The 26,367-nt window shown below is 42.1% G+C and overlaps 1 protein-coding gene across 4 annotated transcripts in view; it reads left to right on the forward strand.

Annotated features, from left to right (window-relative positions):
* The window catches only part of LOC6581521 (RNA-binding protein Musashi homolog Rbp6), a 194,521-nt gene that overhangs the window by 69,982 nt on the left and 98,172 nt on the right, over positions 1-26,367 (forward strand). For all 4 annotated transcript variants that reach the window (XM_015161889.3, XM_032730836.2, XM_015161890.3 and 1 more), the window contains exons 4-5: positions 12,792-12,876; positions 16,246-16,287. In XM_015161889.3, the coding sequence (XP_015017375.1) occupies positions 12,792-12,876; positions 16,246-16,287 (127 nt within the window). The remainder of the gene's footprint in view (positions 1-12,791; positions 12,877-16,245; positions 16,288-26,367) is intronic.

The following is a 26,367-nucleotide window of genomic DNA, read 5'->3' on the forward strand; positions in this document are numbered from 1 at the left end:
GTATGTGTGCGTGCGTGTGCCTGTGTGCGTGTGTGTGTGTCTGTCACTCAAATTAAGCGTTTTATGGCGGCGCACGTGGCGTATGCGCAATGTGAGCACACGCTAAGCGTAGCGCGTGCGAAAAGTTAAGCGCATTCCTTGCCCTTTTCCTTTTTTTCCCCCTCTCACTCTCTCTCACTCTCTCTCTCTCTCTCCCTCTCTCTCTCTCTTATCTTAGTTCCTTTTTAAGAAGTGCTGGCAGCTGGTATGCCGTAAGCGAAATACATCCTTGTTTTAATTGAATTTCATCTAATGTCCTGTGCGCCGCTGAATGGGTTGGCAGCTGCTCCACTCAGGTTAACAAGCAGGCGCCTCGGCTCTGCAAAACTTTATGCCACATTCTTTAACTACAGCTGTGAGTGCTGCTGTTGTTGTTGTTGCTGTTGCTGCTGTTGCTGCTGCTGCTGTTGCTGCCATGTGTCCTTTGCCTTTGTGCATGTCACGTTGGCTGGCAAAATTTTTATGAACTGCGTGCAGCAGCGACAGCAGCAGCAGCAGGAGCAGCTACAGTAACAACTCCACTGATTCCCAAAGCAGGCAGCGCCATTGGCTGCTGTCTTAACAGCAACGAGCACAGCGAGGACAACGAGGCTGAGGCTGAAGCTGAGTCTGAGTCTGAGGCTGTGTCTGATGAAATCTACGGGCTCTACGGGTAGTTGTTGCTTGTAAATTCCGCAGCTCTATTTGTTGCCGCTGCCGTTGTCGTTGTCGTTGTCGCTGCTGATATCATCGTGTCAGGGATTTCTAGCAAAATTTAATAAAAACTTTATGTCGCTTAAAAGAATGTTTATGGAAATTTTTCACTTAAACTTGCGCAAAGTAATAAATGTAAACAGAATTCCTGAAAAGGTGCGACAACAAAATTCAAACTGAGAGCAACAGCAACAGCAACAGCAACGACAACGGGCAACAAGCTGCACACTAAGTTGCTGTTGCTGTCGCTGTTGTTGCTGTTGTTGTTGTTGCTGTTGCTGGTGGCGCCGCAGCGAGAGTCAACAGTGCGGTTAATAAATATGCGCACCAGGGCAGACATTTTACCGCTGGCAAAGAAAGCATTGCATGCGACTAGGCAGCCTCCTGCTCCACCTTCTCCTCCTCCTCCACTTTCTCCTCCTCCTCCTCCTCCTCCTCCTCCTCTCTCTCTCTCTCTCTCTGCTCGCCTGTTGCTGGCTTAGATAGAACAAGCAGTCAGATAGATTGAGATACATGCCCAACACAGATATGGCAGGCGGCACTTTTGTTCACTCTCTTTATCTCCATCTCACTCACTCTCTCTCTCTCTCTCTCTCTCTCTCTCTCGCTCTCCCTCTCTATCTCTATCTGTGTGCAAATGAGATTGTATATTACAATAAAATGGAGTGAAGTACAAATTAGAAAACTTGCAAATAAATTTAAAAGCACAAAATGAAAACAGAACAACAACAACAACAAGAGCAACAGCAACTGGAATAAATAACAAAAAAAGGAAAGAAAAAGCAGCTCACAGAGCAAAGCAAATGGCAAACAAAACACATTCAAGCGGAGGCATTAGATAGAGCGGGTGCTGGGAGCTGCGAGCTACGAAAAAAATAGCAAAACTTTTGCAACTTAAGCGAGTTTTTGCTGTTGTTGTTGTTGTTGTTGTGGCAGCAGAGACAAAGCGGGTCGCTGAAGTGCAACAACAATAAAAATTGAGTAAAATGGCAAATGGCAGCTGTAGCAGCGCCTCCAGCCCCCAAACACGCCCCCAACAGCAGCAGCAGCAGCAGCAGCATAAGTAAATCCAAACAATTTATTGTTGTACTTTTAACATTCTTCTCATGCGCATTGTTGTTGTTGTTGTTGTAGTCGTTGTTGTTGTTGCCTGCCACCATTGAAGCAAACATAAGCGACTTTTCAATGAGTTTGGAAAGTTATTGAAACATAAATTATATCGCACGGCGCACGCACGCCAAACGCAGAGACCCGGAGACCCGGAGACCCGGAGAGCCGGAGACCCGGTGCCAACAACCACAAGCAAGCCCACAAAATACGCCCGAAAGCAGCAGCAGCAACAACAGCAACAACAACAATAACAACAACAGCAACATCAACAAGAGGAACAACAAATATAACACCCCTTTATGACTGCCAGGCATTTAGGGGTTGGGGCCAGTCGGTGCTGGGGCTCGGGTGCTCCAAGTGGAGGGCATTTGCCACCTCTCACGCATTTTTGTGAATGGCAATTAAGTTAAATTTTTCTTTCTCTTGTTAATGTTTTCCCATGCCCTTACCCAAAAGGTCAAGGCTTAACACATTTCTCATGCAGCTTGCAACGCCGTCGAAAGTTTCCCTCAAATTGCTGTCAGCGAGCATAAAGAGACGCTGTGAATGTTATTGTGCACCAAAAAGTGGCGCAAAGTGGCATAGTGCTTAAGCAATAAATTTGAATTTTATTTAATTGCATACGAGAGGGGGCGGGAAAAGGTGTGCAACAGAAGAGAGAGAGACAGTATGAAAGAGCATGTTGAAATTGTGGATAGGTAAAGTAAGATAGATTGTTCAACTGATTCTGATCTGATAGCTGAAAATAAGCCGCCTTGAGTTCGAAATCCCAAGTGGTTTTAATGCACTATAATATACAAGAAGATCTCTCATTATGATCTTCTTGTATATTGCATTGAAAGCTAACATGCAAGCTCTTATTTTGATTATCTCTCCCTCTTTCACCTTTCTTACATACAATGCAGTAATTGGTATACCAGAGAAGCGATTCTTAAAACTTTTTGAGGCTAATAATATATGGATTCGTATACGAGAGCGAGCTTACTAAATTGTAGACTTCTTCCTTAAAAGAAATTTTATGCTCTTTATCAATTGTTATTTAATAATATATATGAATAATATATGACTAGATTATGCAAAAACTATTATATTATTATAGCCTTAACATTTATATAAAATTACTCTCTGCTCATCAACATTATATTTGTATAAAAATACCCAATATCTATCCAGCTAATATTTCTATAAAAATACTCCATTTAACCACAAAGTTTTCTCATCAAATTTTGTTCAAATATCTGCTGAGAAACTCACACCACACTCTCTTTGATATACAGTAGTCGCAGTAGAGTATTCCTTCTTTCGACTATTCCCGCAACATTCACCTCTTTATCGCCGTTGTTGCTGTTCGTGTGTTCGTTTTTTCTCTCCTCCCCCTCTTTTTTTGTTTCTTACACGCGCCAAAAATTGTATTTTTATTTATTCGCTGGACGCTGAGCGCATGTTTTATATATGGGTATGTATATAAATTTACCTGGATCTGTATCGAGACGACGATATAATTCAAAGCAACATGCGCTGCACAATGCTGCACATAAATTTAACGGGACTTAGATAAGAAGTGCTTGTCGAAGAGTAAACACAACACGAAACACTTTGAAAACCATTAACTGTTTAGAATCTATAAACATTTACACACTCAAGTCGGTCTCTCTCTCTCTCTCTCTCTCTCTGTGTGTGTGTGTGTGTGTGTGTGACTGGTGTATTTTACATAATGTACAGATTGCCGATGTTAAGGTTAAGAGTCATAAATAGATGTGTTGAAATGGGACGAAAGGGATTTTTTATATATATAAGCTGAAAGAGCTGTTGGTAGACAGATTTGAATCTAAGCGAAGAAGAGCTTTTAGAGCTTAAAGCTGACTGTGAGTGAATCTAAGAAGCTTTGCCAGTTAATTGGGAGCTTTAAGCAGCTTTTGATTAGTTCTTTACGGAAATACAAGTAAATTTAAATAGGAACCAGCGAGCGAGCATCAAATGTGAAGAGCTTTTATATTTTAGAGTTGCATATAAGACACTTAATGCTAAGTGATTCATTATCATGTATAAGAACTTAATCACTTGATTAATTCATGTCACTGCTAAATCTAATTTATATAAAGATAATTATATACAATAAATAAATATTTGTTTACTTGCCTCAATTTGAATTGTTAGTTTTCTCTTAATGTCTAAATTGATATCTAATAAATAGTGTCGTAAATTCACTTAAAATAAATTGCAAAATATGATAATAGATACTAATTCAATTTAATTGCTTTTCCAGCTATTTTCCCACTCGCTCTATGGAATTGTAATGGGAATTGTTGTCTTTGTCAGAGCGAGGCGATTCGCAATGCCTTTGCATTGACCGAGCGCACAGCTCGAGCTTGCATAATTGCAATATATAGGATTTACTTTCGCCGTTGGCATCTCGCTTATCGGCATTAGAATGCTTTTGATTAAAACGCTTAGGCTAAGCTGCCATTAGGATAAGTTTCGTTTCCATTCACATGCGCTGAGCACTTTAATGTTATTTATGAGCCTTTTGTTTGTGTGCGATGTGCCATAAGGCTTCTGGTGCTCATCACGAGGCCAAGGAGAGGCTGGGCAGAGTTGGCGTGGCGTGGCGTGGCGTGGCGTGGCATGGCATGGCATTGGCGCCCTTGCTCTCTGCCCTTGGCCGGCTGTCAGCTTCAAATCACTCATTACACTTACCACAGCAATCCAAAAACGTGGCCATAATTAACTCAATTTAATCGGCCCCAGACCCACGTCCACACGACGCTTTAGTGGCTCACTTGTGTTTGTCATGCGGCCCTTTATGTGTGACGCCAGCCTGTGGATGCTGCTGCTCCTCCTCCTCCTCCTCCTCCTGCTGCTGCTGCTGCTGCTGTTGGCTTGACCACTCGACGGCCTGGTCAACGGCTGTTTTGGCAACGCCGCTTTGCCCTTTTCATGTTAATTTGCAGCACAATGCCAAATGGGTTTATATATTGTGCATATACATACACATATATATTATATATACATACATTTTTTTGCTTTGTATTTTTTTTTTTGTTTTTGCTGCTTTTCTCACACTCTCTATCAGCGCAGCTCAACTGCATATGTTATGTGAACATGTGTGTGTGTGTGTGCGAGTGTGTGTGTGTGTGTGCGAGTGTGTAGCAATTTTTCATCATTAATTATGGCGTTGGCTGTGGCAAACATCAGTCAGCCGCACCAGCAGTAACAAACGAAGCCAAAGACCATTAGGACGTTTGCTCCACAGCACCCCCGGCCACCCCTGTCCCCTCTGTCCCCCTCTCGCCCCCTTCATAGCCTCTCTGTCAGCTGCGCTTGTGTTGCCCAGGGATTGCCTTGCTCTTGTTTGTTGCCGCTGTTGTTGAGATGTCAGTCGCACACTCGGATGTTGTCAACTCGTCTGTGTGAGTGTGTGTGCCTATGCATGTGTGTGTGTGTACTCTCATCTGAGCATTACAAGCGGCAATAGCAACTCACACCCTCTCGACCCCCATCTCCAGCGCCACCCCCTCCCTGGCCCACCTCGCCCTTCTAGCTGTCCCTGGTCACCCGTGTGCTACCATCAGCTCGCACCATTGTTGTTACTGTTGATTATTTCATGCGCTTTCTGCGCGTTTTTATGCGCATTTTATGTTTTGTATTTTTGCCGTTCTTCAACATGAGTTTTATAAAGAAAGCCCAACCGAAAAAAAAACATACACACACACACAACAACAAAACAAAAACGAAAGTAAAATACTCGTATGCCCAGCGCATTCGCTTTTTATGTCCGTCAGGCAGAGGGGCATATTACATTTGTATACAGCCTCAGCATCAGCTGTTGCCATATAAAACTAAAGTTCTTAATTAGCCAGGCAAATTATGACACAGGCCAAACGAAAATTTCAACAAATTTTGACATTTTATAAACATTTGTTCAGAAGTTGTTGAAAATGATTGGAATACGTTTTTGCAGTTGGGAATTTGAGATTGTTTAACTATATATATTTCTTGAAATCCTCTTTCAGTTAGGATCTAGTTGGAATTTAGAGAGTAATTCTATATAGACAGCTTCAGCTTGAATAAATAGGTAAATAAATAAATAAATGAATAAATAAATAAATAAATAAATAAATAAATAAATAAATAAATAAATAAATAAATAAATAAATAAATAAATAAATAAATAAATAAATAAATAAATAAATAAATAAATAAATAAATAAATAAAAAATAAATAAATAAATACATAAATAAATAAATAAATAAATAATTAAATAAATAAATAAATAAAACAAAAATAAACTAATTCACAAAATTTTTAAAATTTTCTAATTATTTAAAAATAAATAATGGGTTAAAAAAAGTTTGAATAGAAATAAAAATATATACAATATTTGATATGAAACTAATAAAAAATTACAAAAATATTTTTAAAAATATTTTAAAATCAAATATATTGTAAAAATCTTTAAAATAAATATAAAAATGGATATCACTTGAAAACATTTGATAGGCATAACCAGTCCAAAAATAAGTTTATAGTTCACGTTACAAATAAAATTTTTGATTTGGGAGGAATAAATTTTCACCTTTCTGAATGAATGAATTTAATGGGATATATATAATTATAAATATATGTATGTAATTCCAATAATTATAATTTAACATATTTTGAGTATTAAACATTAATTAAAATAATTACAAATATGTTTATAAATAAACCGCGGCCATTGCCCTTCAATGGTAGAGCATTCACCTAGTCGCTCACCCGCACTTCAGGCCTCATGCTACTTGTTATATATATATACTTTTTACGAGTTCTCACTCCATTGTAATTGCTCTGCCGCAGCACTTTTACATAATAATAATAATAAAATGAATTATAAAATAAAGTTACCTTTTCGTTGTGGGCCAACTAAATGATATGCCCCACTGCCGCAGTTGGCCGACAGCGGGAAGAAAACAAGAAACACATACATACTTACATATATATCAGTATAAAGAAAAGAGAAGAATTTAATGTCTGTGCCGCGTCACAAAAGAAGGCAACACTCAAAATTGACATTAGCAGCAGGCATACGAACCATAAAAACATAACAAATGGGCGCCATAATGTGTGTCCTTAAACTGTCACTAAATCGATAAATTTTCATAATGGCCGGGCCATTTAAATATTTAGCCAGGCTGAAGAGCAGCGACTGCGGCCCAGACACAGCCAGAAGCCCAGGCAGAGGCGGAGGCGCAACCCCTTGAGCTGCAAGTAAAACCAATGGCCGCCTTTCTTTTTCGCTGGATTAATCAAATTACCAACGACCCGCATAGATAGCCAAAGCAGCAGTCCAGGAGCTGGGGCAGCGCTGCCATATCAACGCAAGGGCACGCACCAGCGCCAAAACCAAAAAGTCCGCCTCCTGCCCCAGCGAGAGAATGGGAGGGAGAGGGTGAGCGAGTGGGTGTGAGAGAGCGAGCGAGCGGTTCTTAAGCAGCGACGAGAACGCATCCAACTTGAAGGCGGTTACCCGACTTTGGTCTTTGGTGTGTGTCCATGTGGCAGGGCGGCGGCAGTGGCGGTGCTGTGTGGGCTCGCTTTGAGTAGCTCAACTGCCAGAGCAGCCTGGCACTCACGCAGGCCCAGTTAAGTGTGCGTGTTCAAGGATGCATTTTGGTGTGCCCAGGAAAGCGACAACAACGACAACAACGACAACGACGACAACGACGACAAGCGACGACGACAACGAAACAAGACAAAGGCATAAAAACGTGCAAAATGGGCGTGTGTAGGCGTAGGCTTATAAAGTGCGAGCACGGCACCAAGGCAGGAAGCCACTTGTGAAAGTTTCATGCACGCGGCCCCACTTCACACGACAGCAGCTAGCTGCAGCAGCAGCAGCAGGAGCCGAGGCAGTGGCTGAGACGAGGTCAGCTACAAAAAAAAAAAAAAAAAAAAAAAAAAAAGAAAAGTGTGGGGAAGAAAAGAAAAAGCAAAAAACAAAACACGATAGGAAGCACCACAAAAGCATCGTCGAGTCGCCAGGACCAGCGTCTTGGGCCCTGTCGAGCCAAGCTGCAAGTGCTTGTTAGTGCGGGATTGACGTTGACTGTAGCCAAAGCTTAGAAGTGCCTCAGTCCGGCCCAGACCCCGAGCCAGCCAACCAAGTCAGCCGCCCACTCTCAGTCGGTCTACCTCACTCGCTCGCTCTCCCTCTATCACTGTCTCACTCTCGCGCGCTCGTCTTGAGTTGCATTCCTTTGCAATTGTTTGGGCGCTTTTGTTTTGTTCTGAATTTTTACACGAAAAAGTCATTTGAATATGCGTCCTCGTCGTCATCCTGGCACCTACTGTGCCTCCCGCCTGCCTCCACCTCGTCAGCAGCTGCGTCTGCCCCCCTCCCTCTCTCTCTCTCTCTCCCTCTCGCTCAGCGGATTGAAAGTTTTGTTAGCCGTCAGCTACTTTGCTCGTCGTGCTGCCTGCCTGCCTGCCCGCCTGCCCGCCTGCCGTCGTGCTTGTAGTTGCCATTTCCAAGTTTTTAGTTAAGGTTGAGGGCATGACTTGCGGCTGCCATTAATGTTCTCCGTGCAGCCTTGACAGGCGACTGCTGCAACAAATGGCGACAATAAACAGTACATTGTACATAAAACACTCTTGTGCACTCATCAATGGGCGAGCGAGCGTCATTTGTTGCTCGGCGCGCCTCTCTTTGCGATTCTCATTGACTGCCCAAGTTCTCTGGCAGCAAATTGATTTGAAAATTTCAAATTGACTAAGAGACTAAGATTGAATCGCTCAGCTGCAGAAGAAGTTGGGCTTGAGACTTGCTCGAGTAACCACAGGACCGAGATCAAAATCTAAATAGAGGCGCAGCAAATATTGCTGCCTAAACTCTGGCAGATATGCTTAGGCATGCATGGCATATCGGGCAGCTTGCAATGCCAGCTAGCATCCAGTTAAGAGTCCTTTGGGACGTTTTGCTGCGTCTAATCCACTATCAGTAAGGCAAATGTGCTTACCGTGCGCAGTCTTTAAGGGTCACACACACTATCATGCTTGCTGGACATATGTCTCTGTGTGCGTGTGCGTGTGTGTGGTGCACAAATATTGTGTTCCGTTTTTTGCCTGCCAGCTACGTAAGCATTAACTAGTTGAGTCCTGACTCTGAGTGTGCGTGTGTGTATGTGTGTTTGCCTACGCTTCTCTTTGTGGTGTGAGTTAAACTGGTTGCTGGCGTTTATCTCAAGTTTTGTGAATGCCGTTGGCTGGTTTAGTTTGGCAACATATTCAGCTGACAGCAGAGAGAAATGCGGCACGGCTGGAGGACGCCTCTTGGCAACACCTCAACTGAACTTTGACCGTTTGGTAACTCATTTAGTTAGATTATTTACGGTAATCCAAGACGCTGCCAGAGACAGCAACCAACTACACACACGCACACATCCGTACACACACACACACACACACACACACATGCTGCTGATGATGGCGACTTGGGCGGCTTCGCTCTTGGCCTCTGGATGAAGCAGCAATAGCAAACAAGCAGCCCATAGGCTAAATACATGCAAGTTGTTTTGCTAAATTGTGCGTAAGCCAGCAATAGCAACAACAACAGCAACAATTGTAGCTACAACAACAATAATGCAAACAACAACTGTAACAGCAACAAGGATCTGCGACTAGAAAACTTTCTCAAGCTCTGCAAGGCAATTCAAATAAGACTTTTATGCTGCTTCCTTGCAACACGGCTGCTGCTGCTGCTGCTGCTGATGCGGGTGGTGCTGGTGGTGGTGCGGGTGGTTGCTGGTGGTTGCTGGTGGTGGTGCTGTGGTGGCGCCTCTTCAACTCGTCTCGTAGCTGCTACGTGTTTGCGGCGTGTGTGTTACATGATTGCCACGCCCACACGGCTGCCCTCCTGCAGCTGCTGCTGCTGCTGCTGCCGCTGCTTACCTTGGCAGCTTGTGCGTGCGCTCATTAGCATTCTGAAACGGCTTTATAAAATTCAACAAGCAACAATCCAAACGAACCAACAACAGCAACAACAACAACAGCAAACCAAACCAAACTGAACCATATACAGCATCAGCATCAGCATCAGCTTCAGCTTCAGCTCCAGCTCTGGCCCTGCTCCCCTTGGCTTGCCCTAACCCACTCAGACCCAGTCGCTGCCTCTCCCGCACTCTCCCTCTCCCTATCTCTCCCTCACGCCGTCTCAGTTTAAGGCTCAGCTATTTCACCCACTACAGCATGCATGTTTTTAGATCTTCTAGTCTGCATGTCTCTGTTTGTTGTACTAAATGTGCTGTAAAAACATTTAAAGGGTTGTTTTAGCCCCTGCTTGACTAGGAATTCTCGAACTTTTATTTTTAGTTCTTAGAAACTTTAAAACTGCAGCTGCTTGCCTAAAGATAGTAATATTGTTTATGAAAAAGCTTAACATACTTTCGCTAACACGTATATTTAAAGAAATCTTAATATACAATATATCACTTGAATGACCTTTTGGGACTTTCTTGGATCTTGAAAGCACTGATGTATTGAGGGCTTAACCTTCTGATCAATTGCTTATTGGATAAAAAAGAAGCCTTACAGTTGGCTTATAGCTGCTTAAAGTGAGGGAGAATTTTAAAGAGAGAGAGAGAGAGAAAGAAAGAGAGAGCGAGAGAGTAATAGATTCTTGTATATAATTGAATGATCTATCTCTATCTCTCTTTCTTTCTCTCTATATCTCTTGCTCTCTCTCTCTCGCTCTCTCTTTCTCTCTATATCTCTGTGACCACACTCTTTCTCTCCCTCTCTCTTTCTCTCTCTAAATCTCCCGCTCTCTCACTGTCTCTTTCTCTGTCTCTCTCTCTCTCTCTATCTCTGTCTCTATCTCACTCTGTCTGTCTCTCAGTCTCCCTCTCTCTTTCACATAGTAAACTTAGTATGCGATTCTTTCAAATGCTTTGAGCTACTCATGCAGGGTATCTCTCAACTCTAGCTGCTTAGCTATTTGCTGTTATTTTACTCATTTTATTGTGCACAACAGGAAAGAGAGTGAAAGAGAGAGAGAGAGAGAGAGAGAGGGAGAGAGATACCCACATGCACATCCTTATTCTGTTGTTATCCTGGCGCTGTCTGTCGCTGGGTGTTTGTTTTTATTTTTTCATTTTTTTGTTGTTGTTGTGCCTCTCGCCTGCTGGCTTGCCTCGAGTTGCATAAATTGAATCTGAATTTGTGAGTAAATTGCACACAGGAGACACATTATTTTTGAGTTTTGCCTTTTAAATTTGTGGCTTTTCACTTTGTGAGAGACAATAGGCGTGCGAGCGAGACAGCGCCAGTGGCTGAGTGTGCGAGCGAGTGCGGCGATGTCTGTGCCCATGTAAGTGCAGCAGCAGGAGGCATTGCAACAGTCTCGGTGCCTCAACGTTGTGTCACTTGCCGTTTGGCAATTTTTGTGTGTGTGACCCACTTGAGTGGCGCAGGCACGCCCACCAGCTGGCCGGAAAGGTCGCTCGGCCACGCCCACAATTTAAATCAATATTAATAGCGTAGGCCTCTTTTTCCGCAAAATGCATTTGCACAAATTGCTCGACTATAAATACCAGCAGAAATGTTTATTTAATATGTGCCAGGCGCTGCCGAGTACGTACGCCCATCTAAATATACCCAGCCCACCTAGGGACACACACACACACGCACATGTACATAGATGTGCACTCATATATATATACTATAACTAAAACCCCTTTTTCCAGTTCGTAGTTCAAGCTTAGATGCAATGCAATCCGATTCTCGCCCTGTCTGCGTGAGTGTGTGTGTATGTGTGTGTGGAAGCTTTTCCATATGCAAATTGTTTTTATAAATTTGCAACAAGCTCTCATTGTTATTGTTATTGCCGCTGCTGCTGCTGCTGCTGCTGCTGCTGTTGCTGCTGTTGCATAGCAATTTGTGTATAAAGTTGGTGCAATAAAAAGCCAAGTGGACAAGGAGCAGCTGTAGCTGGCCATTGGTTCCGGTTACTGCGAAGAGTGGTATAATCAAAACCGTAACAATCGCCACAATTGCAATAGAATCGTCGTTAATTACTGTCTGTGCTTGCGGTTCAGCTCCAGCTCCAGCTCCAGCTCAGCCCCCTCTCACACGCTCTCTGACTAACAACCAGCTAGATTTGATGTGTGTGTGTGTGTGAGTGTGTGTGTGTGTGTGTGTGCAGCGCCTAAAAGAGCAAGACAAATACGAACGAGCGCTGCTGCGGCTGCTGTGTGTCTGGCAAAGAAGTTGGAGCTGAGTCTGGAGTCGGGAGTCTGGAGTCTGGAGCAGCATCGTTAAGCGTCGCTGCCAAGTGGCAAAACTCAAATAAACATAAACGTGCACACACATACAAATGCAGAGCGAGCGAGAGAGCGAGAGGGAGAGAGGGGCAGAGTGTGAGGGCACAGCCAAAATCTGTGAGCTTGGTTTGTTGTCTTTGGCTGCTGCTGTGTGGGCATGGGAGACTCATTAAAATGCAGTGCGAGATAATAAGCATTTTAATTAAATATTTAACAAGAATAAGTTTATCACAACACGAAACGAGGGGAGTGTATATACATATACATACATATACATATATATCTTGCTCAACCCAACTCACTCTCTCGCTCTCTCTCTCTCTCTCTCTCTCTCTGTGTGTAATGGCTTGTAAGCGTCTGTCAGGTCGAGCATTAGCGGCAAGGCAAAGCGCTCGATTCGACTGGCATTTGGTTTGGGCCCGACGTCGTCGTTGACTTCCACTTGCCTAGCCAATATTTTGATGTAATTTGAGCTTCTAATTGGCGCACGTGCTGGCACGGTTAACGTTCTCGGGCAGGTTGGCAGGAGTTCAGGTTTATCGAGCTGCTTGTCAAATATTTAAGCAACTTGTCTAACCGTGTTGATATTTACTTTCATCTCTCACTCACTCACTCACTCACTCTCTCACTCTCTCTCTCTTTCTCTATTACAGGGGCTTTGGCTTTGTCACATTCAGCGATCCAAATAGCGTAGATAAGGTACTCACCCAAGGCACACACGAGCTGGATGGCAAAAAGGTAAATCTCTACAAACAAACACCAACACATATGCACACCCATACATCTATATAGACACAAAAAAAAAAAAAAAAAAACTACCCGCCAATCCGTAACTCGAACCCAACTCATGACGTCGGCAAACAAAAAACTTCACCAGCTATGCAAAATATTTGCACAAAGCAACTCTCGCGCGCGCGTTCGCTTCATAAATTGCCTCCTATCTCTGTCTCGCTCGCGCCCGTCGCTGCCTCTCCCTCTCTCTATTGACAGCAATTAGAAACTCAAAGCAATGACAGGCAACTAACAAAAACAGCAAATCACAAAAGTTAAAAAAAAAAAAAATCATGGCAAAAGCCAAAAACAACAACACGCCGAAGAAGCAGCAGCAGCAGCATCAGCAGAAAGAAAACAATAACCTGTCTATGAAAAGCGCAGATTTTTGTAAAAGCCAAACAATTTTTAATTACGTCAGGTGCTGGCCAGGCATTGGCTGCGCCTTTGTCATTACAGCTTCTCATTTCCTATGTAAATATCAGCAGCAAAGGAAAAATCATGCTCAATAATTTCAAATATTAAAGGCAGCCCAAAGGCCCTCAGATACGAAAAAGAAAAAACTAAAAAATGGAAAATTTTTTTTTTTTATAAATAAATGAATTGGTTAGAGTAGTCAAAATATGATATTGTGCAAATTTGATAGACGAAAGGCAAATTATTTGTAGCCTTAGCACATTTTAAGTCAAAAATTCTTAAAAACAAATTAAATATATTTTAAGCCAAATAGAAAACAAACAAAGCCACAATAGAAAAATATGCAGATGCGAAGGCTTGAAGGAGCTCCAGCCATAACTTTGCTCGAAGTCTGTTCAATACGGAGAATATAAGGATTTCTTTTAAATACAATTAAATAAGCCAAACAGCGTTAGCTAGACATCAAAACACACACACACACACACAGACACACACAAACAAGCTTGGCCAACGTCTTTGGGCACGTTCAGGCTGGCTATGCTTTGCTTTGATGATATTTCCAGATATTTACATTAAATTTGACTTCAAAATACAATCAAAATATGATTTTTAAATGAAAGTGCAGAATTAATTAGAATGCAAATCAAAGAGGGAAACCCCTATATATCGATTACTTTGTTGAATTTTTAATAGCAGAACTTTAATTTGTTTTTGTGTTATTTAAAAGCAAAAATTAAACTTAAACATTTTTAATATTAATAATCTTTAATTTAATAGCCGAAAGAAAATTTAAAGATTTTTTTTATTATTTTTTTAATTTTATTTATTTATTTTTTTTTAATAAAAAAATATTTAATTTCTGATTTACAAAATTCCTGAAAAATTTTGGCTTACAAAAGAGAATGGAGAATTGGATCAACAAAGCTTTTCTTATGAAAACGGAATTGAGTTCTATTATTAAATTGAATAACTTTTGCCAAAGCTATGAGAATTAAAGGATTTTACAAAGAAACCCATCTCAATCGCCTATGCAGATATATATATTAGCTTATTCCTAATAAAAACTAATAGACAAATGTTGAGCTACTTGAAGGTCAGTTGAATGAAATTTTTTTGATGAATTTCTAGGTTATATTGACAATTATCTCTGTTCTCAGAACTTAAAACTTTGGTTACAATTCAACAGATATATAGAGATATATGTATATATATTTATGTATACAAAGAGAGAGAGAAAGAGTTCTGAGAACAGACGAAACGAGTTCATATATTTGCATACACAACATACATACATACATCTACATATACATACATGTCTACAACCTGTTCAGTCCACACTTAACTCTGTAATCCGCTTCATTTGTCGTGTCATTGATCAGTTCATTTTGATTAGCAATTTGCATTGGTGAAGACAGCAGTTGGTGCTTGAAGGCAGCTCACATTACGCATACGCCGCATTGGCATTAGCTTAATTAGCTGCACGGTGCACGTGAGTGTGTGTTGGTGTGGGTGTGTGTGTGTGTGTCTGCAGTTGGTCACTCTTTTATGGCAACACAGCTGGCCAACTGTAAATAAAATGCGCAGCCATCATTTATATGGATATGTATTTCACTTTTCTATTTTCTATTTTATTTTCTATTTTTTTATTTTTATTTACCAAACCAACTGCAACACACACACACACACAGACTAGTAAGTGTGCGTGTGTATGTGTGTGTAGCTCAGTCGTGCAGCGTTTCGTGTTTCCGTTTGGCTGCACAACACACACACACACACACACACTCACACACACACACATAGAGCTCACGGAAAACTGAAAACGATGCGAATTCATTTCATTTCATTTCGTTACGCTTTTTCGGTCTGATGTATTTTCCAAAAAGTCGACGTCGACGTTTGCCACTCAGCGCTGATTAGTTTTAATTTTAATCTAAAAATCAATTTCCCGCCGGGCGACCGACCCCGCCCACAACAAATGTTGCTGTTGCTGCTGTAGCTGTTGTTGTTTTTCGTGCTGCACACAGGAAATCAACACGGCAAACTGCCGTCCTGTCACCATTTGCTGCTGTCCTGTGACAATTTTTGTGCGAATTATTATCGCCAGAGGATATTGCGTTGCTTTCACTGCCCAGCCACACGCTCGCCCCCTCGCCACCTCGCCACCCCTCACTCCCTTTGTCTTGCACTCACTGCAGCTATCTCTGCCAATATCTCTTCATTTTATTTGCCATTTTATTTGCGGCATTGGCTTAAGTTAGCCCAGCACTTGCAGCTAAATGCAGCGCAAAGTCACTTCAAAAAGATTTATCCCACAGCTGGATGGGATGGGGAGGGGACAAGGCCAAGCCACAGATCCACAGGCTTCCCTCGAAGCTGCCCCCCCTCGTGGCTTACCGTCGGTTGGCTGTCAGTAAGAATGCTGGCAGTGCGGCCAAAATGAGAACCAGCAAAGCACTTAAAATTGAATTTTTATGATTTTTAATTATTTTTAATGACGCTGCTTATTGAGGCAGTCGACGCAGCAGGGGAGACGAGCAGTGGGGCCATCCTACATCCCATGGAGGAGCAGCTACTCTGGACGCGCAATTTGTTATGCGTTAATTCGTGCGTGCTCAGCTTTCAAGTTGAGCATTGCCACACCGACCAGCATGACACCAACCGCACCGCACCCCCTGCCCATCATCCCTACTCGCTGTGCCCTCCCCTAGGAGTAATTCCTGCTTAATGCGCAATGCAGGCTTATGCAAGATTTATGCTTGGCTATTAATATGAAGAGTTGCTCGAAATGCTTTTTCATTTAAATGTCATTAAGCATACGATTTCCTCACACTCTCCACTACGCACGCTCCAGCTCTAGCCGTCTCACTCACTCACTCACTCACCCACTCTCTATCACTCTCTCTCTCTTTCTGCTTGCAGGTGGACCCGAAAGTAGCTTTTCCGCGACGTGCACATCCCAAGGTAAGTACAAGCAGAAATATTACCAAAAAAAAAAAAAAAAAAAAAAATTCTATATGTATGTGTGTATAATATTTTTGTGCGAGTGCTTGAGCACTTGAGTTTTGGCTGCAAAGGGGGGCAGCCTGCCGCTTCCTGGTCTGGGCAAAGGATGTGTCATAAGTAGCAGCAAATGGCAGATGAAATTAAAAACGGAAGATCTGGCATCTTCCAACAAAAACAACAACAAAAACAACAACAACAACATTAAATACCCGCCCAAAAAAAAAAAAATACTGGCAGGCAGATAACTTTGTGGCTGACAGGCAGCTTCAACTCCATCTACGCCCCACACTTGGCGTCTTGCCCCACTCCATCCGGCCCATCAGCTTCAGTTGTTTCTATGCCAGCAAAGTGATGATGACAACAAAATTTCGACAGCATTGGTTGTGCGTGTGTGTGTGCGTGCGTGTGTGTGTGCGTGGGTGTTTGTGCCCGTTTAGGACGCTCTCCTGCTCCTGCTGCTGCTCTTGCTGCTGCCACCATCTCTATCTTTATCTCGGCCCCTGCCACTGTCACAGCCGCTGCCTACTAAATGCCACACGCACATTTCGCTGCCTGCCACTGCGCTCGGTTAGACAGAGTTACAAATGTGTGCCCATCTATGTAGCGGCTTCATTTTTTCCTCCTTTCTGCCCGGCTGCTGCCGCCTTCACGAAAAAAATACTCTAAGCTGCAGAAGGAGTTAGGCGTGTCGAGTGCTGCATATGACGCGTAACGTGTTTGTACCTCTGGGAATTTAGCTAGAGCCTTGCGGAAATACATTTATTTTTCATTTTTTCGGCGTTTTCCAAGTTTCGTGTGTGAATAGGGGAAGATTGAGTGGGGGGAGTAGGCAGCGAAATTTAGGTCAGGTTAATATGAGAAGCAGAGACTAGCAATGCAGCTAAATGAGTCAGTTTAGAGAATTTAACATGAAGGAAATAATGAATTATTAAAAATTAAATAAAAATATTATATGTATAATAAAAAATAACGATAATTTGGTTATTTTATCTCAAGTTGAGTAGAGTGTCTTAAGATCTCTTCATCCATGAGGGTGAGAGAGAGATAGAGAGAGAGAGAGAGAAAAAAATTTACTGAAAAAGAAGTTATTGAGGATTTAAAAAAAAAATTCTTTTGTCTTGAGAAATTACAGACGATATCATAAAATAAAAAATAATAAAAAATTTTTATTACAAAATATTATTTCTTAGACATATTTCGATTTTAAAAAGAAGTTGCTGAAAAATGCTTATTATGAAAGAACAGTTATTATAAAGATCTGGAGAAAGAGATATCAAGAAAATCCTTTCTTGACTAAAAGATTTTTTTTCAGGATGTTTTTCTGTGATCTCTTCAATATCTTCTGCCTTACCATTAGCATCCTTTACTATCCCACCTTCCTTACTTTAAGTCCACAAATAGATATAAAATAATTATAGAATATATTCTTGTACTTTAAATAGCTTTTAAGCTATACATATGGTAAGCTGGCCGTTTTGAAAATGTCCATGCATTAGCTGAAAACTTTCGAGAGCTCAACAAATTCCTTAAGCTTGACAACTTCTTAGAACACAACTCAACATGTCGTAAGCGCTTAAACTGTTGACAAGTTTCACATGGGAGAACTTAGGTGGCCAACTGGCGCAAGGCGTAAAAGTTAAGCTCACATAAAGGATTAATTGCTCATGCCATTGTTTGTTTAGGCACGGCACAAAGTTCGGCTCCAATAATAACCTCAGCTGAAAACATAATTCGCTTTGGAGCAGCTTAGCTGTTATTATTCTAAGGGTATTTGCTAAGGCGGCTTTGTTGGAGTTTTTCGATTTGGCCACAGCGATTCTGCGACTAACCGCAAAGTACACCATAATACGCACCCAAAACGTCACACACACACACACACACACGCACATACACGCACATACATATACACCCACATAGACATATAGACAGAAACAGGCACACGCAATCGCTTACCAAGTGCGAGAGCCCTGAGCAGAGCAGGACCCAGTCGTAGGCAGCGCCTGCTTACTGTCCCTCTCTCTCACTCTCCCACTCTCTCCCACTCGCCTAGTCTCTGTCTCACTCTCGCTGTCCTGGAGGGCTCGTTGGCAGCGCTTTGCTTATCAACACGCAGCTGATTTCCGTTGCTATTCCTGCGGCGCGTGTTGCCATTGCCATTTGCCCGCGTCCTGCCACGCCTCCCGGCGCCCTGTGGCAGCGGCAGCGGCAGCACCCAACAATTATTTACGTAATGTTATTATTATAATATTTTTTTAAACGCATTCTCACTGGATTTGCGCCATGCCACGCAACGGAACGCAACGCAGTCGAGCAGGAGACGGCACAAGGATGCGGCGGCAGGCGACTAGGACAACGAGGATGGCTATGCGGCATTTGCAAGTGGCTTTGTGTTCTGCTTTGCTCTGTTCCTTTTTTTTTTGTGCTTTGCTGCTGGGGCGCGCGAAGATCCTCTCGCATATTAAAAGGCGTTTAAAAACATAAATCCAACGTCTAACGGCTGCTTATGAAAATTACGAGAAAAAAGTGAGTGAGTGACGCGAAGGGATGGAGCAAGTGAAGGGAGAGCGAGAGAGGGAGAGAGAGAGAGGGAGAGAGTGTGCGAGGTAGAGCGCAGCTTAGCAGGAGCCAAATGGCAGGCAGTCAGGACAGGCAGGACACCCAAAGGAGTTTGCTACGCAGGACACCTAAAAAAAAAAATATGAAAAAAATTGCATGCGACATCAGAAGCGACAAAAAAGAAGAAGAGATATAACAATATAAAAAAAAAAACGGGGAGAAAATGACGAGAGGACAATTTCTCGCACCGTTTGTCGACGGCCCAGGCCAGGCAGAAGGATTGCCCACAAAATGTGGCCCAAAATGTTTGCGGTTGCAGCGAAAGTTAAGAGTTTTTTTTTTCTGCCCATCTTCTTCTTCCCTATTTTTAAAGTAAAGGACTATGGGACTGGGACTGGGACTGAGCCATATAATGAAATGAAGCATACTAAATGAGCCTGCTAAGTTTTCAGTTGTTAGAGCGAAAGCGTGTGAGACGGGGAGCAGAGCGGGAGCGAGAGCGAGAGAGCGAGAGCGAACATAATGAAATGCGAAAAAATGATGATGATATTTTTGGACCATAAAATGCAGATGAGCCGACTAAGCACAAAAATAGTGTGGAGAGCTGAAGCACATTTCGAGTAGGCCTTGTGTGTGCAAGGGGTGCGCGTATACACACACACACACACACATAGGCACACACATAAGCACACACATCTATACATACAGACATCTAACACATTTTCATATTCAACATATTACACATACGCCGTGTGCGTCGCATCGACAACTCGTCGAGTCGTCGACTCGTTTTCAACGTTTGTGCAAACTTTTGTGAAGTTAATTTCTTTGCTTTTAAGCTCTCAGACTATGAATATGAAATGTGTATTTGTGCAACTTGTGTGTTTGGCCAATGGGTGCCACCGCAAATGCTGTCAACGTTGGGGAAGGGGCTGTGGTGGGAAGGAGGGTGAAGTGCCGGCGACTGGCTTACATATGTCATGTTAAAAAGTTCGCTTTAATGTGCAAAATTTTTGGTGGCCAAAGCCATAAAAGTGCATGGGATAAGTGAAATGGATTTCGCTCGACTGTCCCACATAAGTATGCTATAAAAAACTATGTGAACAAAAACAGCCAAAGAATGAGACACAAAAAATGAAAAAAAAAAAAAGCTGAAGAGAGAACTATACAAAACGGAATCTGTACGAACGACAGCGCAGCTCTGAACTTGCCGAGGATTTATGAGTGTTTGTAAGCGCCATTGTCACACACACAGCAATGCACACACATACATATTCGGCATATGCAGAAACAAATTTCAGCTATGCTGCCTTAAAATCTTGCATGCGATTTCAGCGAAGTCTTAATTAAATTTGCAAAAGGGAAACATGTGAATGGCTTTGTTTGATATGAATTATTGAGTATATATGTATATGTATATGTACATATATATATAGTGTATATATTTTTGAAGAAATTTTTGTGTGCTGCAGTTGATTGGTTATCTCAAATCGATTTGATTGGCTAGAATTTTGTGGTCTTTGCTATGCTTGAAACTGGTTTCACATAGTTTAGTAGATTTATAAGGAAAATTGTTGGCTGCTAAAGATATAGCAGAGGTTTAATATATACAGTTCTTGACATTGTTTTTTGATTTGAGCTGTTGGATCAATTAATCAATATTGTAAATTATAACGATGATAAGACTGAAGAAGATTAGAAGAAGATTAGATTAGATTAGATTAGATTAGCTTATCTAGCATGAAATGAAAAAATTACAATTACAGTTTCATATAGTTTCATCTTGTTTCACCTAGTTTCATCTAGTTTCACCTAGTTTCATCTAGTTGCATTGGCCAGCAGAATTGAATAGATAATTCTTTATAGACTCAACAATGTTGCCCTCTATCAATTATCGCCTCGCACAGCGACATTTTGTCATGGTATTGACAATTATTTAACTATAATATATTAAGCTGTGTGCTGTGAGTGCAACATTCTTCAAATAGAAATTGAGTGCGTGTAACATGATATATTTGAGCTCAGCCCAGACCGAGTGGACGGTAGTCAAATGGTGGCCGACCACAGACAATGCTACAAAATGATGCCAGCAAATGTGGAAATGTGGAAATGTGGAATGTGTTTAAATGCTGGCAAATGGAGCTGTCAAGTTATCGATTGTGATGGAATTTGTAAGCCTATTGGGCTTAAAATTCAAAATAGATTACAAAAACATAGGCGAACGTAAAGTTGTGGCCACATAAGTATGCAAGGGCAAAGTATGTCTGCAATTAAGGCACAAATCCTGTCAGAGATATAGTGCCACATGTGTGTGTGCGAGTGTGTGTGTGTGTGTGTGTGTAAAACAATGCGGCTTCGATTGCATGACCATGTCATAATGAAGCACATTTTGCTCCATGCTGGCCAAATGACAGATATCAGCAACAGAAGCGGGAGAGAAAGAGAGAGAGAGAGAGAGAGGCGAAAGCTTCACTCATGTTGCCATTAAATTAACACGCTCGAATGTCTGCTCTGTCTATCAGTGTGTGAATGCGTGTGTGTGTGTGTGTGTTCGAGTCGTTTTGTTGTGCTTGTGTACATTGTGCAAACTTTTCTAATTTAAACCGGCAGTTTCAGTCAATTGCCACAGCTTACCGCCTTTCGACATGATTTTTACTTTTTTTTTTTTTTTTTTTACTACCTTTGGAGCTGCAGACGCAGAGGGCAGTATATAAAAAGAGCAGTGCAGACATATTAGATATTTCCAATACATTAAAACTTGTGTGAATACACTTGCTGGAATCCATTACAAACACACACACACACACTGGGGGAGAGAGAGAGAGCAATGTGTATAGAAAGACAGACAGACATGCTGAAAGGCAGCCATAAATCTAATAAATACGTGTGCTTCTCGCCAACTCCCGCTGCACACACACATACACACACACACACACACGCACACAATGCAATAACTTGTAAAATATGTAATCAATCAAGATGAAACAGTCGTTGAGGCAGTCAAACTATGTCGAAAGTATGCGTCTGACTGCAGTTGCAGACGCTGGGAACGGGGGGTGGGAGGTTCCAGTGCCGGAGCTCTGCAAGGCGTTGCAAAGGGGGCGATTAATTCAACTTTTGCTCAGACAATAGCGCGCTGTCCAAGGAGCGGGAGAGAAAGACTGAGTGTGTGAGAGAGAGAGAGAGAGAGACAGTCAGATAGACAGTCAGCGTAGGCAGCGAACTTCTACCCCTCCGACAGAAATAAAGTCAAAAGTTGAAAGGGCAATTTTGTCGTTATTATTTTACATTTACAACAAAAGGCAGGCAGCAGGCCAACAACAACAACAACTACAACGATAGCAGCAGCAACAACTACACAGAGAAAAGGAAAAAAAAGGAGCGCAGAGAATAAAAGTGAAAAGTTACTCAACTATTTCATGCAGCGGGGCCAACCGCTGAGCATGTGTCTCCCAGCGCCGCTCCCAGCTCAATCTATGCTAGCTGCGGCCATGTGTGTCTGTGTGTGTGTGTGTCTGTGTGTGTGTGTGGGTGGGTGGGGTGTGTGTAATTGTCAGTTAGTTGGCGCTGTCAGTCCGAATGTTGAAATTAATTTATTTCAATTGAAGTTGAACTTTTGTGGCTTTATTACTTTGCAAAAGTTGTGCAGAGCTACGCATAATAAACGGCAGCCACCAACGTCAACTGGTCGCTCTCCGTTTTTGAGCTGCCAGGTGCTGGCCTCAGTCCGCAACCAGCTGCGCACAGCACCTGACCCTTGCCACTCACTCACCCCCACTCACTCACTCACTCTCTCTCTCTTTCACTCTCCTTTATATATATACTATATATTTTGCTTTGCAAAATAATCAAATTGGAAAATTGCAGCGTTTGCTGGTTTTCCTTGCTCGCTTGCTCCAGCCCCAGAAGCTCGTCCTTGTCATTGTCGCCGTCAACTATCATATTTTTTTTAGCTTCTTCTTCTTCTTCTTGCTCTTCTTTTTGGGGTTTCTTTTTTCTTTGTTCATCTGCTATTTTTGTTTGTACCCTGTAAGCAGAGCAAGTGCGAAATGAAAGGGTATATGGGCAGCACTTGGAGCAGAGCGCTACGGAAAGCCAATGGAAAGCCTACGGAAAGCCATTTATATTGATATATGTAGATATGAATGCAGAAAATCGAAGCCAGAACTTAGATATTTCAAAGTTCAACTCTCCATTTATATAGCAGTGACTCCACATTGATGTAGTCTGAGGCACTCATAGTCTTAGTAGCTAGTTTAGCATCTTCTAGCATCATATTTTGCTCCAACCATTGATGATTCGACTCAATAGATAACAATGACCATCGATTTGATCATCGATTGCTTATGTATAATACTGAAATTCTAAATAAACATATGTATATTCAATCTTTATCATACAGAAATTCCATTTTTCTCTCGCCTCTCACTCACGTCTCGACTGCATTAGCCCTTCACTCCACAGAGGGTATTTCTAAGTCAATCATTACTCACACGCTTCTCAGCTTTTTTCGTATATTTTTTTATGATAGGGTACAGCTAGCATCTGCAGCAGGTGCTATTGACGGCCCTGCTGATAATTTGTTGCGAGATTTTGACATTTGCGAGTGGCAGCCGTGCGGCATTGATAGTTATTTGATATGCATATATTGAGCCAAAAATCATAAAAACAATATTGAAATTCTTGTAAACGAAAAGCAGGTAAACAAAAAAACAAGACAAGCAAAAACCTGTCAATGCTAGAAACAGAGATACCATAGACTAGAGGGCAGATATAAGAGTTGAGAGGCTGGTTGCGCTTGCCTTGACTTTAAGCAAACATTAATTTAAATTATAATTATAATAAATGCTCATATTATCTAAGCTATGATTTGATAAAAATTAAACATAAATTTAGATTTTACATTGATTAGTTATGGTAAGATTAATACCTTAAGAAACTCCATATTAACTTTGAGAAAACTTTGCAAATTTTAATGTTGATCTTCGATTTTTCTTTTTTTTTTTTTTAGATTTTTGGTTTATAATGTTTTTAAATTATTTAAAGTGTTTTAGTTTTATTAAGAGATTTATTTAATATTTTTGCAGCTATTTTTAACACAGGAATACCCATACTCATCTCAAATTTATTATTAACTGGACTCTGTTGATTGAGAATGTCGTTTATGTGGAGTAAAGATTCCAAATCCTGTCTTCAGTTCCGTAACACAAGCTTTGACTCTCTCTCTCTCTCTCTCTCTTTCTCTCACACGCGTACACACACTCTTGTCGCCTAGAAAGTTGTATTTTGTTTGTTGGAACACCTTGCGTAATGCGCTCATTTGATTACAAACTATGCCGTAAAGCTTTTCTTTGATTAGCCGAAATTCCTGTTCCCAAATTCAAATGTAGCATGAAACGAAACTCTAATGAGTCTGCCAAGCAAATCTCAGCTATTGTTGTTGTAGTTGTTGTTGTTGTGCGCAACGCCTTTTTAAACTGAAATCAAAAATCAAAATCCGCACAAGCTACAAATGTTAAATCCGCAAATAATTGACAAAGTTTAGGCATAAACGTGGCTCTGTCTCTATATACATACGCTGGCGCTGGTTGGTGGAGCTGGTGCTGGTGGTGGTGGTGGGGGTGGTGTGCGAGGTGGTGTTGCTGCTGCTGCTGCTGCTGGGGCTAACTTCAAAATATGTTGGCCACAAATGGCAAAAGTTTGACAGGTAAACGGAATTTGCTAGAATGTGTGCTAGATGGGCCAGAGCCAGAGCTCTCTCTGTGTGTGTGTGTGTGTGTGGGTTAGCAAATGCGCATATGGATGGTTGCGTATTCAGTTGTTGTTGTCGCGGGCTGTAGTTGCGCTTTAATTTGTTGCCCGACTCAAACTCGAGTATCTATTATCCATTTCTAGTTGGTGTATGCCGCCCCCCGCCCCTCGCCTGCCTCATGCCGGCTGCCAGTTGCCCATTTATGTTTAATGAGATACTTTTTAACAGCCTCATAAATGGCTATGATAACCACTTAATGTCGAGCTATAGCAGGCAACAGCAGCAACAGCAACAGCAGCAACAGCAACAACAGCAACAACAGCAACACCAACAACAGCAACAAAAACAATTTACATATTAAACTTGCTGGCTGCGCGTCTGCCGACGCTTCCTCCTGCGCTGCCAGAATCACTACCTCTACCTCTCCCTCTCCCTCTCCTACTCGCTCTCTACCCTGCCGCACATGCTGGCGCTTCGCTTCTCGCCGGCTCGTGCGAAATATGTTCGCCTGCGGCGCATTCACTTTAATTTGATTAAATTTTGAACATTTTCACGTAAAAGTTGCTCCTTTTGGCTCTTCAGCAACAACAGCAGGAACAACAACAACAGCAGCAACAGCTTCAGCTTTCAGTTGCAGCGGCAGCGGCAGCTTCGAGTTCTCGTTCTTCGGGCTTCCACGCCAGCAATGGCGTTGGCGGCTTCGCGCTGTGGATATGGATGGATGATGATGATATGGATGGGCTGGAATTGTTTGGGCTGCAGCATGTGCCCAGCTGGATGCCTGGATGCCTGGATACTCAAAGGCTTGCCGCAGAGTCGCCACCAATGATGCCGCCTCGGCGTTCAGCTGCTGTCTGTTTCCATATCTCACTCGCTCTGCCTCTCCCCCTCTCTCACTCTATCTCTCTCTCTCTCGCTGTGTGTAAAATAGTTTTTTATTTCAACTTTTTTGTGCGACTACCACTTTTTGTTGTATTTCATAATAAATAGTTGTTTAAACTTTTGCCCATTGCCTCAACAGCCGTTTGCCACCAATGTGGTTGCCTCTCATTGTTGCTGCCTCGGCTTCTTCCTCTGCCTTCACTCCTCTGCCTCTGCCGGCTCCTCAACTATTTTTTGTGCAATCTGCTCTGAGCCTTGCATTGTTGTTGTTCGCTTCCTTTTGCTAGCCGCACATAGTTATGGCCACGGTTTTTTAGCTTTTTCGGCTATGTGCACTGATTTCGCCTTGTCCCTCTTTCTCGGCTGCTTTAAGCACTCGCAGCTCTCTCCTCGATAGCCAGGTTGCAACACATTGCAAATTTTCAAATTAATTCGCATCATTTAAATCCCAGACAGCAACATCTTTTCAACTTGAACTGTTTGAGAATTTAACCGTATCTTATAGAAAACCTACACAAGCACATACACATACATACACAGACACTCAGACTCGATATAGTTCAGCTAGAGATGAAACAGACTGGCTATGGAGTTGAGGTGGAAGGCGAAGGTGCCACTCGAAGGGCAATTAAAAATTGTGGATGGCAACTGAAGCTGAAATTGACTCGTGATTCAAGAAACTAGCAGAGCTTAAGTTGGAAGTAGGTGGAAGCTCGAGAAGAGCAGAGTTGCTTGTGAATTTATATATATGTGAGCTAAGCACTTGGATGAGATTATATAGAGAGATGAGCTCATGGATGGCACCTTGAGTCATATTAATGTAATATAATACATAAGCTTTAACAGCA

Source organism: Drosophila mojavensis, unplaced genomic scaffold (genome assembly GCF_018153725.1).
Source record: "Drosophila mojavensis isolate 15081-1352.22 unplaced genomic scaffold, ASM1815372v1 contig_74, whole genome shotgun sequence".
NCBI classification, from domain to species: domain Eukaryota; kingdom Metazoa; phylum Arthropoda; class Insecta; order Diptera; family Drosophilidae; genus Drosophila; species Drosophila mojavensis.